The sequence below is a fragment of the Salarias fasciatus genome, chromosome 18 (genome assembly GCF_902148845.1).
Source record: "Salarias fasciatus chromosome 18, fSalaFa1.1, whole genome shotgun sequence".
Classification (NCBI taxonomy): Eukaryota; Metazoa; Chordata; class Actinopteri; order Blenniiformes; family Blenniidae; genus Salarias; species Salarias fasciatus.
The window spans coordinates 2761256-2778926 of NC_043762.1; the positions used below are offsets into that span (position 1 = coordinate 2761256).

The 17671-nt window shown below is 47.3% G+C and overlaps 1 protein-coding gene across 1 annotated transcript in view; it reads left to right on the forward strand.

The window, feature by feature from the left end:
* Nucleotides 1-12769: 12769 nt before the first annotated feature.
* The window catches only part of LOC115405036 (spindlin-Z), a 6517-nt gene continuing 1615 nt past the window's right edge, over nucleotides 12770-17671 (forward strand). Inside the window, exons 1-3 of the mRNA XM_030114457.1 lie at nucleotides 12770-12860; nucleotides 13383-13424; nucleotides 17488-17671. The exon at nucleotides 17488-17671 is cut by the window's right edge and continues 76 nt beyond it. Coding sequence (XP_029970317.1) covers nucleotides 13405-13424; nucleotides 17488-17671 — 204 coding nt within the window. The 5' untranslated portion in view covers nucleotides 12770-12860; nucleotides 13383-13404. The remainder of the gene's footprint in view (nucleotides 12861-13382; nucleotides 13425-17487) is intronic.

Below are 17671 nucleotides of genomic sequence, written 5' to 3' on the forward strand. Positions count from 1 at the left end.
ATTTACATATTAGACATATTAAAGGGACTTAAGGCAAGATTTGTGAAAAACTATACATGCATTTCCAGTTTATTCAATGCTAACGGGCCGTGAAGCATTAAAAACCTAAAATAACAGGCCAATCCGCGTATCTGTCTGTTGCCTTATCCAGGCTGTGTAAATGCTGCAGTTCAGGGTCCGAATTCCCGCGCAATCGTGGGGATGTGACGTAAATTGACGCTGTATGCGCGTTGCCGAACAGGAAGAACATGGCCGCCGTGGACGCGGACTCAAACACTGCATCCCTGGTGCCGTGCTGTGGAGACGGACAGTCTGTAAAAGCCTCAGCATGCTTCCCTGTCGCAGCGACGCCGTTCCTACGCCGTGTACGTAGCACCCTGCGCAGCGCCTACGCTAGGGCTTGAGGCACACCGGAAGTGTTTGTGGCGCTCCCGTTCCGCCTCGGCTGGCGGCTGCAGTTCCCCACGGCGCCTATCGCAGCAGCACTGAGGTAGATTTTGTAAAGTTGCCTTCAGTCCCTTTAAAGCTGCTCTTGAATGAGAATATACCGGCAGGCTGATTCCAAATCAACACCTCAGGCGCTGTCATGGTCATTTTAAAGCGCAATTCAGTTTTTTTTTTCAGAATTAAAAGTCAAGAATCAAATCATGAACGTCTCCAGACACAGTTCAGACTTCGAGCAAATGATCTGTACAGATACTTTCAAATCAGACATTAACTCACGAACCACAAGGAGAGAGAGACTGTTAGGAGAAACCCAAACAAAATGGAAGAGTATTTTATTTCTGTTGCAGAGGAAAATATTCCTAATAAAAAGCATATATCGCAGATATACAGGAGAATCTCAACAAAACACACTGACTATTAGGGACAAATGGGAACTGGAACTAAATGCTGTAACTGAAGATAATGTTTGGGAAGAAATATGTGTAGACGGTTATGAAGGATTGAACAGCCAACGATGGAAAGAATTTGATTGGAAACTAAAAATGAGACATTAATACCCCTTGTAACAACTCAAGATTTGTCAAGGCACCAAGGAGTAAAAGGTGCTGGAGGAAATGGTGATGATGTGCATATCATCTGGGAATGTCCAATGATTCAAGTGTTTGGGAAAAATGTCAAAGTAGAAATGGAGAATATTGTGAAGATAGAAATTCTTTTGAACTCGCTTGCAGACAAAGGACACATATAGCAAAGAACACAGACATATATATTGTGGATTCTGTTGTTAACTGCCAAGAGAACAGGACACAAAAAAAAAAAAAACCAACAACACAACAGTGGAGGAATAAAGTGAAACAGGTCTTCATGATGGAACAAGTGACAGCAAGGCTACGAATGAAAACAGACACTTCTGATCGAAGATGGGGGGACGTCCTGTCACACCTGGACATCAAGTGAAATGCCTTCATATAAAAGACGATCCATCATTCCAACAAATAGTTCTAATGTCTGTATTTATGTTTCTTCAACACTTTGATTTTGCATGTGTGTATGGACCAATGTGTTGTTCGGAAAAAATAAAAAGAGCCAAAAGAGCAACTGGAAAAATACAATAAAGTGAAAAAATAATTTGGAAGTTGTTTGTGCAGCAGACTTATTATAAGATTAAGAATTAATGAAGAATCTACACGTTTATGTTCTGCAAGTCATAAAAACAGCCCAATAAGGAGACACACACACACACACACACACACACACACACACACACACACACACACACCACAAGGTCCACCAGACGACCGACCAAGCAGGAAATAACTCCGCCAAAATGAATCTCGAATAAAACCACTTCTTTTACCATATTTCAAGTTTCATACATTTAAAACACCACTGTTGCTATTTCATGCAGTGTAGATCAAATTCAGAAACTTTAAAAATCATTAGTTTAAAACATTTTCGTCAACACGTCTCACCAGGAGCTGTCCGGATCTGCAGCTTCAGCTGGAACTGGAACTATTTTGAAAGCTATACACGAGCAATACAAGCTGAAATGGCAGTGAAGCGGTCAAATAAATGAACTTTCAGGCAGAAAATATTACTCAGCCTTCATGCAATTAAACAAAATAATATCATAATGCACATAGATATATGTCAATAGAAACCTTTCTTCCATTTAAAAGCTGCCTTTGAATGATCTGTATGGCTGTAGCTCTATAATGTCACGTGACACACTTTGCACCAGTACGGTTCCTTCTTTCTGTACACAAACTTCCTGCTGGATTGGAGGAAAAACCAGCTGAAAGATGAATTACAGTAATGGAGCTGTGCCTCATATTATTGTCAGTAACAGTACGTTACTGTAGTTGAAATGATGGGAAAAGTAATGAGTTAGATTACTTGTTAGTAGAAGTAGTAACGCGAAGCAGAAACACACTTGGTCTTTATTGTCCTGGTAAAAACACATTTGGGGTTTTGTTTGTTGGTATTTGTTCGGTTTATTCTGTAACTTTTTTCTTTTTTTTAGTCCTGCTGTGTGTAAAAGGTTTTCAGGATTATCTCATCATTTCAGTGAACATCACTACTTTTCAATAATATTATGAACACAGGTATGATTACTGGAGCTTCTGCGTGTTTAATAACAGCCGCCTCTTTACGACGTCCTTTGCTGTGTTTCTCAATGTTTCTGGTTTTATAGTGTTTTGATGTGAATCAGCTGGGCCCTCAGCAGACCTCCTGCTCTTATTCTGATGAGAGACATTTCTTCAACTGGCCCCCCACGGCTTGTTGCTGCAGATTCATCGAGAACATACTTTTTTGTGTTTTTGCAGTGTTTTCTGAATCTCCTCTGTTGCTGTGGAGGCTCATCGCTCCGTTCAGACATGAGAACTGTTCAGTCATCAGGGTTTATTTTGTGTTTCTCACTTCTGACGGTCTGAAGGGACCATATTCCACAGAAACCACATGTCAGTCAGTCAGAGGGAGAACAGTCAGCTGGCTGCTGACTGATCCCTGCTGGCTGTTCTCACATCTGGATCCTCCAGGACTCCCCTGATCTGATGAGGACATGAAGCCAGTGTCTCCCTCCTTCCTCTGTCTGCTGCGACCACCCGGTGACACACTCACACACACACACACTCACACACTCACACATTCACTCACTCACACACACACACAGCCCCCCTCTCCATTGTCTCTGCTGGAGTTCATTCTCTGCCCCACGAGGCTCTGGAGTTGGTGTTATCTGGGATGGCAGAACACCCAGGGCCCGTCCCTTCCCCTCCTCTCCACTGTGGTCTATTTCTGTCCCTGCGTCTCTCTGCTCTCAGCCTCTGACGTCTCGCTCGCTCTGAGCAGATGAGGGCTGTCAGTGGAGGCTTTCTCAGCTCCTCGTCACACCAGCAAACTGAAGGAATCCAAACAATGCCTCGCCCTCCCTTGGCTTTGATTCGGCCAGATTGTTTCCCGCCTCATCCACTTACCCAGAAGAGGAGCAGCAATAGAGCAGCGGATGTGTGGGGATGACTCCTGGACGTTTCTGTCCCTCTTTTCCCTAATTTAGAGTCATTACAGCGATGAGATGTTATTTTTATGGCCAGAGCAATTAAGTAATGAGACATAAATGATGATTGCAGAGCGGCGAGGCAGGAGGATCCAGTGAAGAGCGGGGAGGGCAAAGGCAGTCCGGGGTGAAGGGAGCGCACGGCACAAGAGAGGATTATTTACAGAAAGAAGAAAAAGAATCATCTGAGAATTCGCTGAGTCACTGGAAGAGTGAAAAAGTGCCGAGCGGCTGTCTTCTGTCTCCTCCTCACACCAAGCCTCACAGCGGCTCCCCACCAGCCCTGCACACACACACACACACACACACACACACACAGGGCTCCTGAGAGGACGGGGGGTGAGGCGCCTTGCTACCGCCCGGCCTCCTCGTCGTATCGACTCCGCTGGCGTCACGCGGATTTATTACTGCCCAGCACATCGCTGAGGAACGCAGAGAAAACACAACTGGAGCCGCTCAACAATAAAGTAACAGATCCCACACACACACACACACACACACACACACACACACACACACACGCCCTCTGGCCACAGTCGGCCTTTTGTGGATTTGACCACATTTCCATTGAGCACCTCCATTCCTCCCTCTGCGGTGTCTGTGTGTGTGTGTGTGTGTGTGTGTGTGTGTGTGTGTGTGTGTGTGTGTGTGTGTGAGAGAGAGCAGGGTCTGCTGACATTTGCCCTGATCGCCGTGTAAAGCCATATGTTGCACTGCGGCTGTAAAACTTGGTGAAAATGTTGCATAAATTCCGTCACATGCTCCACTTGGCGGGAGGTCGCCGGCCTCGGCAGCAGAAGCCAGCCTTTGCTGGATAATCCCGTCGATCGCAGCGCTCAGTGAGCAGGAGGCATTTGTTTGATTGGTCAGGATGGATTATATTGAGTTAGGCCGTAACGCAAACCACAGCAGTGCGGGAGAGAAGTGACGGGGCTGGTTTGAAGGTACAGGAGAGCCAAGAGAAGGAACTGACTGGAACCTTGTCATGATTCCACCACAGTTAATCAATGACTTCTTCAACACATTCAAGTCCAAACAAAAGGTCTGAAAAACACAAAGCCCTCAATTATTCAGGATCTCAGTGAATCACGAAGGGTTTCTGAGTTTGCATGGTCTTCCTGTGCAGTTTTTTGTGCACACGTTGACATGAAGGTGTGTGTCTGCAGCCAGAAGCAGACACTACCGCAGTGCTCTGGAGCCTCCGGCCGGTCTTCATGTGTTTCTGAGTGCAACTGAGAGCAGGACTCATCCTCTCATTTTGGAGTCGGCGGTCTGGTTCACACAGCTCACGCTTGCTGTCCTGCATGGCTGCAGGTGGTGTGAGCTGGGCGGTGTGTGTGAACCGCTGGAGCAGCAGAGACTCATCCTGGCTTCACTCCCCGTATGAACCGGTCCAGAACCAGAACCAGAACCCGACCCTGCTGGCTGCTCTCTGTCCCCTGCAGCTCAGGTCTCTGCATCAGGTTCAGTCCCTTCGGTGACTGAATTATTATTTCAAAGTGTTTATCTCAGGTGAGAATTTATATTTTATTCTGCTGACTCCTGTTTTTATCCATTCATTCATTTTCTAAAGTCTGGAGTTTAGTAACTTCCTGTGTTCTGCTAGTTTCAGTCATCTGTAATCTCTGTTTGGGTTTTGTTGCTAGTTTTCAGTGTGTAGTTCACCTCCTGTCCACTAGCTGGCAGCATTGAGTCTTTGCTTTCTATTCATTTTTTTTTACATCCTGTATTTTTGTGAGATTCTAAGTTTAGTAATAAACTTTAAATTTTATATTTTCGTGTGTGTGTGTGTGTGTGTGTGTGTGTGTGTGTGTGTGTGTGTGTGTGTGTGTGTGTGTGTGTGACTGCATCATCTGCATCTCAACATCAAACTTCACCATGACCATGGAACACTGCGAGGCAGCAATCACTGCTTATTTGTGACTGGATGAATGGAACAGGTGCTGGAAAATAGACAAAATCAGTAAAAAAGCATTTTACTCACACCTGCATGCTGGTGCGCTGGAGTCAGCTCTGACGCTGGAACGACGCTCACGTCCAGCAGGTGGAGTGAAGCTCCAGACCTGGAGCAGCGGCTCCTGCTGGGCCGGGACGAGCCGGGACGGGCCGAGGCGAGACGGGGCCGAGGCGAGCCGGGGCCGAGGCGAGCCGGGGCCGAGGCGAGCCGCCGCGATCCGCTATGACTCAGCTCTGTGAAGTGGGACTGGGTCTATGAAGAGATTAAAGGGCTGGAGAGCCGGGCAGAGAGAGCGTGGGCAGACAGACGGAGTCCGCCAGAGTCCAGAAACCTGCTGGAGAGACCAGAGAGCTTCACCAAACACTGACTCACCAAACTGAACCGTCGTCCACGCCTCACACACTCCGGCGGTGTGCTTCCTCGGTGGGGAAACCAGCAGCTGGAGAGATCGCTGCTCTAAGTTTGCTTTTTATCTTAATTCCATCATTTTTTCTCTTTATTAGAAGAAGTTCTAATAATAATCAAACGGCAGAAGTTCAACCCTCAAAGCCCAGCCCGGTCCAGGGAGACCATGCAAACGAAGACTCAAACCGGGACTCCCGTGAGCGTGAGGCGGATTGCTCACTGCGCATGCAGCCCGCCTGGTGATGGTGATAATGTTGCTCAGTAACTGCTGCATGTGTCAAGAATCCTGTGAAATGGTTTGAAATGTCCTGCCGAGCACAAAACGTCTTCGTCAAGCTGCCCGACGCTTCAGACCTGAATCAGGCGTCGAGGCGTTTCTGGGGAGGAACGAGTCGGGTTCAAGGGTCACAGTCCTCCGCGGGGTCGCCACATGCATGCTCATGTCACACGTCCCGCTGTACATTAGAGCTCTTTCTGCGGCTGATTGGGGTCTAAAGGTCTGGTGTGATCCGGCGGGTACTCCCTCCCACACCCCGGCTCTGTCATGGTTCTGGAGCTGCCGGTTCAACGCCCTCCACCTCGGCGAGGGCGTCATTTCGCGGTGACAGGCCTAAGACCCAGTTAATGAGAGGATTTGCTCCTTATCGCGCTGACTGGACCTAATTACAGGGAAACATTTGGCGGCGTGTTGAAGCGCCGCTGCTCAGGCAGGAGCTGTAAAGCCAGTCTGAGACGCGTCACTCACTGCCGCTTCCTCCTGCTTCCTGGAAACCAGAACAAACAGAGTCCAGTCCAGTCCAGTACTCTGGAGGGCAGAGGAACCCAGCCGCAGTGCTCTGCAGAAAGAAGAAGAATCCTTCCATCTGTCTGGTCCTCCATCCATCCATCATTCATCATCGATTTGTCCATCCATCCATCTGTCGGGTCATCCATTCATCCAATCATCCATCCATCCATCATCCATCCATCCATCCATCCATCCATCCATCCATCCATCTAATCCATTTGTCCATCGGTCATCCATCCAATCAAACGTTGGTTTGTATATCCATTCATCCATCCATCCATCCATCCATCCATCCATCCATCTGTGTGGTCATCCATTCATCCAATCATCCATCCATCCATCATCCATCCATCCATCCATCCATCCATCCATCCATCCATCCATCCATCCATCCATCCATCCATCATTCATCCATCCATCCATCCATCCATCTCTCTCTCAGTAAATCTGTCTCTCAGGAGTTCTTCAGTCGTAGACTGTCGACCTCACACACATCAGGATATTAAGTTACACACATGGAGTTCAAAGGTCAGTGATTCTCAGTGCAAACAGTGAATGTGGTGTTTTGGGGACGTGAATTTACCAGACTCCATTTTTATAACCAAAGACGGGTGTGACCCGACGGTGAGCCTCACTCTCCCCGGTGAACACGTCTCCAGCCAAACGCCGTTTTCTCAGGTTCACGTTTGACCTGAGACGACGGCGACGAGGAGCGATGCAGCTGCGAACATCTGGAGAGCAAACAGGTACAGCCACACCTCTGCGTGTGTGTGTGTGTTTGTGTGTGAGAGCGCGTGCACGTGCTCTCACACAAACACACACACACGTCACACATGCTGCTTAGCAGATGATCTGTGCTCGTGGAGGATCTGCGAGTCACAGCAGAGAGAAACTGTACTTGAAGAAGAAGAAGGAGGAGGAGGAGGAAGACTCTATTTTTATCCCGGGGTCCCGGGGGACGAGGGGAAGGGGCCGCTGAGGGCTCCCCTCCTGCTCTGGCGGAAAAACCCAGCAGGAGGAGACGCCAGCCAGACAGGAGACACACGTCCACATCCGGGGCTGTTTGCTGCCAGACGTCGTGGAGCTGCTGGAGGATTTCAGCTGCTTGTTAGCAGAATCTGCCGAGCAGCAGCCTTCATTCTTCATTCTTCAGTGACCTCCGCCGATGAACTGAACGCTTCTCTCAGCCGCTTTGGATAAAAGACCCATTTTCTCCATTTTCTGTTGCTGTGACAACAGCGAGGACAAGAGGAGGCAACCTTGGAGGCCGGACAGCTTTGTGTCGACAAACAGAGGCTGTGGGCTGAACGGTGCGCCAACACTGACTCACAGCTCGGGTCTGAGCCCGGCGGCGCCGCAGTGTGAGCCGCCGCCGCTCCGTTAGTGGCCGGGGGTCACTCAGAGAGCTGAGGCTGGGAGGCTCCTGCTGGTCCTGAAGGTGGTCTGGAGGGTCCTCGAGGTGGACTTTTAAAAAGATGTCTCCTCTTCCCTAGCTTTCCAAATCACATCTAAGTCTCACATGTCATTAAATCTTTTCATTTTTCTCTGTTTTTTCAATGTAACTGATTTATTTTCCAAGTGAAAAAGCTCACGAGCACACCACAACACCGTCCTGAGAATGGAGAAAAAACTGTCATGCAACAGGTGAAATTGGCCACATGACCAGGAGTCTTTACATAATGTTGCACCTCTGTAGAAATAAAGAAAGACATGTGAAGTGTCACGATTGATGACCAGCTGACCTTTAAGGTTCGCGTGGCCATCAGGAAGATCTGACCCTTCCTGACCCAACAGCCCACACAAGATCTGGTCCAGGCTCTGGAGATGTCTCTCCTCTGGCGGGTCTCCCTGCAGGTCCAGTCAAACCTCTACAGAGGATCCAGAATGCAGCAGGTCTGGTCTTCAACCAGCCCAGCAGAGCTCAGGCCCTCCCCTGTTCATCTCCCTTCACTGGCTTCCAGTTGCAGCCAGAATCAAATGCAAAACTCTCCTCCTGGCTTACAGAACATTTACAAGAACGGCTCCGGCCGACCTGGACTCCCTGATCCAGGTCTCCTCTCTACCTGGAGCTTCCGGCCCAGCTCGGCTCTAAACCTCCAGCCAGACTCTCCTCTGTTGTTCCCAAATGGTGGAACAAAAGACCAAACTCTGTGAGTTTTGCTGAGTCCCTTTCTACTTTTAAGAGACAGTTGAAGACTCAAGTGTTCAGAGAACACAGAGGCACTGAATCCGACTGCACCTTAGGGGTAGAATAAGTCAGGTGGTCCAAAACCCAGCACTTATTTAGCACTGACTAAGAAGAGAAAAAAGGCAGGTTAGTCAAATGTTTGGTTGTTTGAATCTTCATGGGGTATCTGGGCTCTTCATGGGGTATCTGGGGCTCTTCATGGTATATCTGGGCTCTTCGTGGGGTATCTGGGCTCCTCACAGGCCAGCTGGTGCTCTTCAAGGGGCTTAGGAGCTCTTCATGGGGTATCTGGGCTCTTCATGGAGTATCTGGGGCTGTTCATTCGGTCCTTGGGCTGTTCATGGGGTATCTGGAGCTTTTTCATGGGGTATCTGGGCTCTTTGTGGGGTATCTGGGCTCTTCATGGGGTATCTGGAGCTCTTTGTGGGGTATCTGAACCCTTCATGGGGTGTCTGGGCTCTCCACTGGGTATCTGGAGCTCTTCATGATGTATCTGGGCTGTTCATGGGGTATCTGGGGCTCTCCACTGGGTATCTGGAGCTCTTCATGTGGCATCTGGGCTGTTCATGGGGTATCTGGGCTGTTCATGGGGTGTCTGGGTTCTTCATATCTGGGGCTCCACTGCTGCTGAAATCTCCAGTAGTAAAATGTCAACTCAATCATCAAATCTACATCATGATGATCACAATCCAGGGAAATATTTGTGACGATCATCAAAGGTCATTTGAACCCCTAATTGGCTCGCTGTCTCTTTAAAAGCTATTTTTAGAAACAAACCTTTGTTTCTTCATTATTGGGAGTAAAACAGCCATTTGTGTCTGAGTGTATTTTACGTTAAAATGATCAAAATCAATGTTAAATTGATCAATCAATATTGTGGCTTAACGAGAGAGTAGTAAAGGCTGAAGAGAGTCCCCGCAGCGGCGTCCGCCCGCCCGCTGCTTTGTGAATCAAATGAGCTGCAGGTGAAGGGTTGTGAGGGTTGTGAGGGTTGTGTTGTGTTTCTCTTCACCTCTGCAGCACAGATGAGTCATGCACATACAGGTGGTTTGGCACAAGATAAAACCAGAGGCTTTCACCCTGAAAAGCTGAGAGCCAGACACACAGGCCAGTCCGTCCCCAGTCTGAGAGCCGCTGCCTCGCTCTCTGTGTTTAGTCTGACATCTTGTGGTCGAACGACGGACGCCAGCTGCAGAAACAAGACTTTTCTCTCTGTGGGTTCACGGCAGGAGGCCGAAACCAGCTGCTGGTTAATGGATTACATTGTTTCTGACAATCATCTTTCACATGCTGCCATGTACAGTAGCTGTTGAAGATAAGCAAATGAATAAATAACGGGTCCCTCAACAGATTGACAACATTATCTAACAGCCTTATTGAAAGGAAGGCCCTGACCGCGCTTTTAAAAACTTGAACGTTCTCTGTAGCTCTCAGGTTCTGCAGCAGGCGGTTCCTTGAACAGGTATGTAGTGCTGGAGAGCAGCCCCGTCCAAGGTTCTTGATTTAACAAAGAGGGAATGATTAAAAGGCTGAACCCAGAGAAGCTGAGAGTTCACCACAGAACACAGGGTAAAGCAAATCTGGACGATAGGAAGGTGGAAGACCATGGAACCGTGGAGACATTTAGAATCAAAGAACCTTAAGATCTGTCTTAGGACACAGGCAGAACCAAAACCGGTCTGGAGCAAACAAAGGTTCTGGAACAGCTGACGGTTCTGGATCAGATAAAGGTTCTGGAGGTTGAGGTTCTTTACTTGATCTGATGTTTTAAAGACATTTCCTGTCATCTTGATTGTTGTTCCTCTCCTACAGCCTCAGGACCAAGTTAACTTTGAGCTGAAGGAAGTTTTCTGCCATCCTTAACATCTAGAACACTGAAAAAGTCTACGGGTGGGCTGCATGTCTTCAGGAGATGTGCTGTCCAGCTGTGTGTCGTCAGCACAGCTGTGAATATCAGCATCATGTCCAGTGATGACCGCCTAAGGGAAGCACTGAAACGTTAAAACAGATCTCCCTCTCTTCCACGCCTCACTTGTTTCCTTGACAGACTGTTTATTTGCTATGTCACTGAATGGATGCATGAACATAAATATACAGTGGGACTCTATAAATTAATTTCCCCTTTTGGGATGAATATAGTGGTGTGAAGTGAACTAAAGTGAGCCTTAGGTCTCATTCACACATACGCGGCTTTGCGGGCTAAAATGACAGAACAGTATTGATTTGATTTTTTTTTTTTGATTTTGATTTGATTTATTTATTTCATTCATTTAAATAAAACAAAAAGTGAATGCAACATACTTGCATCTGCATACTTCAGCACAGATATGAATGAAAAGGTACAGAAAGAAGCAAAAGCTTATAATATCTGCCCCTTGTCAATTCAGAAATCCTTTAAACTTCCGATTGCATCACTTAATAAAACAATACATCCATAGTTTAAGAAAACAGTGGTGATGATAATTGTAATGGAAACCAGAGGCCTGAGGACTAGTATGTGATCTGAGGCTGCTGATATTACTCCATGTTGCCTTAGAATGGTACTGATATTTTAGATTTATGTGAACAAAGCAGATACATTTCAATGGTTCTTTAATTCTGCATATTTTCATTCAAATTTTGACGCTTCAGTTATTGAATAAAATGTAAATTTGTATTAGCTGATATGGTGGGGACTTTCTCATTTCCCAATTGTACCTGAAAGCATCGTGAGTTGGTTCAGCCCCTCCCATGGCCCCGCCCCTCAGGGTATTTAAGGCACCTGTGCCGCCATGGCGCCTCTCTGACCCTGCTGCTGGCTGCATGATGTGTTCCCCTGTGACTCTGAGGTAGGCTACCAGTTAGCATTGTCTCAAAGATTTTAGAACTTCTAGAGGAGTTCCTTTGACTGATGTTGCTGTGTTAACCTGTTTGACAGTCTCGTTTGTCTGATACCGCGTCTTGTGAGGGATGTGCTGTCTGCTCGAAAGTACCAAGGTATCTTACTGTTACTCTTGCTGCTCTACAATTAACAACAATGTCACAATCAAAGCTTCTTTTCTTAATGTGGACTGTTCTTTCTTTTCTAGGGTTTCTCAGCTGCTGTTTTATCCAAGTTCAGCCTTTTCTTGTTTATCTTTAGTTTTATTTTTGAGGTTAGTTTAGCTCCACTCAGCTCTCATTCCTCATGTGGACCTTGCCACTTTGACAAATGAAATAATAATTAAAAAAATTGCAATATATTTCTATTCAACAATTGGACTAGGTAACTATATCTACGAATGTATGTGAATATATTTGAATGTATATTTCTGTTCTTGAATGTTGGTCAAAACCCAGAGAATAAAACTTCTGATACTAACGTTCTCCAAGGTTTCACTCATTGAATCAGTACAGTCTTTTATTAATCACTTCCCTTTATCCGTTTTAAATTTACATTTCAAAAAATGTCATTTAACGGCATTTTTTAATTTTGGCATGTTTGTCTTGGACACTTGTGTCATTGGTGTTTTTTGTGCGTCTTCAATAGTTCATTTTGTACAAAATAGTTGTTTTTGTTCAACTTTCAGAACTTATGAAATGTACTGTGCTGTATTTGAAGTATAAATGTGTGGAGACCATAGAAGCAAATGTTTCATATTCTCAGATTATGGGATTATTATGGGATTATTTTCATGACGTGTTTGTCAGAACTATTCTGAACTATTCTTGGTTCACTGTAAGAACAAATGGGAGATGTAGTTTCACACTGAGAGGTTCAGCATTTTAAACTGTTTAGAGACGAACATAAAAAACCCTTACAATCATTTCCTTCAATAAAAACAGTTTATTGTGGGAAAGCGTTTACACTTGGTCAAAGTTCGTTTCCGTCTAGCGCGTTTAAAAAAGCGGGTTTGTTTCCGGAACTCTAAGTCCCATCATGCACTGCGGCGCGTGGTGCTGGCGGGAGTTGTAGTCCACAGCTGGTTCGGTTCCGTGAGTCCACAGTAGAGGCGGAATCTGCTCTGCAAAGACAAACAGATGTGAAATTATTGATCAGGTACGACGAACAGCTGCTTCTCCCGCGTCCTGCCGGCGCGGACGGCTCGGCCTCGGTCCCAGCACGTGCTCGTGTCCCCTGTCCTGTCGGTATTTCCCGCTGTCGCGGCTCGTTCGTGGCGAAGCGTTTCCTTTTGTTCAGCTAGCTTATTGCAGAAATGTCTCAATTCACGATAACCGAGGATTTGTCCCCCTTCGGCACCGGGGCGGCCCGAATCCGGGCGTCCCGTCTCGGCTTGGCGTTTCCCGTGACACGTCGACGTTCATCCGGCGAGCCGTGCCGAAAGCTGGGCGTTTATTAGCCGCGCGGACGGCGTTAGCCGCAGAAATATGTCACCTGTAGCCGCATTAGCACGGGGCTAGGCTAATTAGCATGTGGCTAAGCTAATTAGCGTGTAGCGTGTTTACATCCGCTAACCGGGAGGAGCGGCTCCGCAGCGCTGGAGGGAGTTTACCGGAGGACTCCTCTTCCTGACGGGAGTCTGGTGTCTGCTCTACTAACTGACTCGTCTTGTGTCCACAGGGTTTTGTGAATTTATGGAAACATGTCGAAGAAACGGGGCAGGTAGGCTGACACAGCAGATTAAAGTTCACCTGGCCAGGGTTTACACAACTCTGATATCACATTTAACGTCTCACAGCGCTAAAATTACACTTTCATATCAGACATAGTTACGCATTGTCACACAATTTACATAAATGATGTGAAATAGGGTTAAAATGTTACCCTACCACCAGTAAAATGACTGTTACTCACACATAATACCTTGTCAATTGTAGGGAAGTTTTTGACAATTTATTCAATTTACCTTGTAAAATCAGTTAAATTTACAGTATTTGTTTACTTTATACACTCAAAGCCAAAATGACATTTAAGTGACCCCACAGGAACATGGTGGTCTGTTCAGTTGTTACAGCGTCTGTAGATGTTTTCATTCGTATTGAGTTTTTATTTCCACATTAGACGGATTTCCTCTGAACCACAGCTCCAACCCACAAGCCGCACGCTGCATGAGCTCATGTTTCATTTCACGTTACGATTCACGTTCTCCGCAGAATATTCTCCTGTGAGATCTTTCAGGGTTGATTGAACTCTGTTCGTGTTCAGATTGGTCTCTGCTGGCGTTACAGGATGAACGGTTTTCTTTAGGTTTCAGTCCTGCAGTGAAAAACTTCAGAGTGCTTTGAAACATTGAGGAATTGTGCTCTGTGTCGTCTCACAGAGGCATGAAATCCCCCTAACTGAGGCTCATTGAGCGCTTTGCTTCTACAATTATTTCTCAGACAAAACACAAAGTGTTGAAGGACACTGGGTTCAGACGTTCCCACATGACATCTGGCTCAAGACGTGTCCGGATGATTTACCTCCCGAGCTGGGAAGTCTGCTCCAAACAAACCCTCCCAGACCTTCAGCAACACTACTTGTTTTCTGACCGAGCCAGATCGGTCCAACTCTGCCCAAGTTCCCAGCACCTCATTTCTCTGTTCGCCTAATAGAAATTTAAAGAATAGTGAAATAAATCCCAGCAGGAAACTGTCTGGATTTAGAAAAAAATACTGTTTGGTATTTTAACCAATGTCCTGAAATATACTGTTTGTGTCAAAAGTTATTTGAACATTTTAACAGATTTAACATCAGATTTTCTGGACTGAAATGAAAAACACTGTTCGGATTTAGCGTCTTGACACTGTGACACAGTGGAGCTTCATATGTATGGAGCAGGTTAAGGTGGGTTGTAGGAGAAGGTTGCCGTGCACGTCGTCGTGCACGTGGCCTTCCTTCACATTTGCGTTGCAGCCTGGTCGCTGCCTGACAGGACCTGGGAACGCTGGTAAATGTTTGCTGTGACTCTGACATGTAGAGGCTGGAGTTGTGCATCCGGTTTAAAGCCGAGTGGAGCTCCTCTCCTCCTCCTTTCTCACACACTTCTCTGCCCTCTGATTGGTTGACAACCTGCCCACAGGGTGACGTCTGCATAAAGACAAGAGGACCTGACGTTTAACGCTGCTGGAATGTGAAACCATGCCAGCAGTCATTTTGGTGTCTGTGTTGCTCCGGTAGCTACTTTTTAACTTTCTGACTTCTAACAACTGGTTAAAAACGTTTTTGTTCACTTTGAGTTGAGAAACTTGGTGGTTGTCACTGCTGGATGTGGTCACTGTCGGTTGTGGGTTCGTCACTGCTGGTTGTGGTTTTCACTAGGGCTGCACAATTAGTGGAATTTTAATAGTGATCACGAGTTTGGCTGCCACAATTAAATTAACGTGATCTTCGGCGATATTTCCATTTAAAATGCCGCTCTGCTGGAAAACCTCTCTAATCAAGAATGGTCAGTAGTCAGCCAGCCACCAGGGGGCGAGCACGTGGCTCAGGCTTCATCACACTGCCTGAATAACAAGCGCACCCTGCAGCAGCAGCTTCATGGAACGCGGTGGACGGATGAGAGCGAGTCGTGGTGACAGAGGGAAGTCCGGCAGCCTGGACAGTGAGGAGAACCTGCTGGACTGGAGGAAGGAGCAGCAGACTCCTCCCACCAGTTTCACAGCTGGAAACGAAGTACTTCCTGCAACAAGTTGCCCATCAGAGTCTTTATCTGTACTGACCGGCTTCACTCGTCTCTCAAGCCAGAAAATGTTGACAGACTGGTGTTTGTGGCCAGAACCCTGTCGGCCTAACGGCCTCATGTTGCTGCCTTTTCTGTATAAGATGTTCCTCTGTTAGTTATTGAGTTGCACTTTGTGATTGCTCTCTGGAATAGCGTATTTATTCAGTTGTCCTGTGGTACATTTTAAATTCTTGATTAAGTTTTTTTTTTTCTATGATTAAGCGTTTATGCTTTGAATCCTCATTTTGCACTAGAAACTGTTCAGATTGTTGGTTTGAAAGTAGTGCAATAAAAATTCAGATGTATTTCTTAAAGCTCGGGTAGTCGATGTTGTCCAAAAGCTCTTCTTGTCATACTGAGTGAAATGCTCCTTCCCCCCGGGAGAAGTCAATACATTACGTGGACGGAAAAAATCTGACCACTGTAGCGGCCACAGGAGTGTAAAATGCCGACCAATCGTATCGCGCGGACCGCTCTTAAGGAACCAATCAAATCCCTTTGCCGTTCTACCAGCTCCCTACGCGTTCATTTCAATGGCGTGCACTGGCCCTGGTTCAGAGTGCACGCGTTGCCAAGGCGCTCTCGGCGCTCGCGGCTCGCGTGAAAAATAGAACAAAGCTGAGCGGCTAATAACATTGGAGGCGATCACAAACTCTGTGCACGCGGCGCTTCCACGTCCAGTGCGTTCGCTCCCATCGGGAGCTCCTCCAATGGGGCGGGAGCTGGGCGGAGCCTTGGGGAGATGCTACATTCGAATACATGCTAGTTTTCCAAGATCGCCGACCCGAGCTTTAACATGATGAATAGTCATGATTAAAAAAATTCTCAAAATTAAATTCAGCTTTATTTATAAGTGCCAATTACAACATAGTCGTTTCTAGACACTTTAACAGAGCAGACCCAACAGATCCACATGAGCAGCATCAGCGACTGTGCACAGGAAAAACTCCCTTTTAACAGGAAGAACCCTGCAGAACCAGGCTCAGAGGAGCAGAACCCTGCAGAACCAGGCTCAGAGGAGCAGAACCCTGCAGAACCAGGCTCAGAGGAGCAGAACCCTGCAGAACCAGCTCAGAGGTGGCGGATGTCTGCTGTTCTGGTTGGGGGGAGGGGACAGAGGAGGAGATAGGACAGACAGGTACATTTCTTGTCTTGACAAGGTACACAGACGACAAGAGAAACAGTGGTCAGTGACACGTAGTTATGAAATATTACAAGAAAAAGAAGTGAAGCAGAACTGGGAGCCGGTTCCACACGGTAGGAGCCGGGGTTCAGTAAACCTTCTAACCCACTGGGTCCAGGTCGTCTCATTAGATCAATGTTGGCTCAATGATCAGCTGTTTTGGTTGATGTCCAGTTTGAAACCGTTTACACCCAGGTCGTCTCATTAGATCAGTGGATCAGCTGATCCTTCAGTCACGGCTCTAGTCCAGCTAAGAGACAGCCTCTCCTTCCAGGGTTTTTGGTGTTCTGACTTTGTAGTCTCCCACAGTGGAGTGAACTTATGAATCCCGGAGAGAGAGAGAGAGAGAGAGAGAGAGCTCCCAATCTACAGCAACACTAAGAAAAAGGTCCAGGAAGTCCTGAACCAGCCCCCCTAACAGAAGCTGGGAGCTGGCTCCACAGGACAGGCACCGGATATCGTGATTATCATTTTGACCATAATCGTGCAGCCCTAGTTTTCACTGTTGGTTGTAGTTCTGTCACTGCTGGTCATGGTGTTCACTGCTGGATGATGTTACTGCTGGTTGCATTGTTGTCACTGTGGGTTGTAGTTGCCATGACAGCGGCGTCATGTCGTTTCTCCTGCCACTGCAGCAGTGTGTTGTAGCTGTTAGAGCGAGGAGGAAGCCGTTCTGTCCACAGAACCAAAGAGCTGTGGCTCAGGGGAACCAGGAGCAGGTCCAGGTCTGGGGGTCTTCCCTCGGGGTGTTTCACTGGTGCCGGTCGTGTCCCGGCCTGCTTGAAGCCGGCAGACGTGGCGTCCCGCTGACCCGCCGCCTGTGGCCTCCTCCTCCTCAGGAAGCGCAGCAGTGGAGAGTTGAGCGAGAGCTCGGCGTCCACCCTGAGCCCGGATCCGGACAACCTGCTGGGCCGGCGGATCCAGCACACCTGGAGGGAGAAGGGCAACGTGACCAAGTGGAAGGGCACGGTGCTGGAGCGGCTCAGCGTCAACAGCTCGCTCTACATGGTGAAGTACGACGGC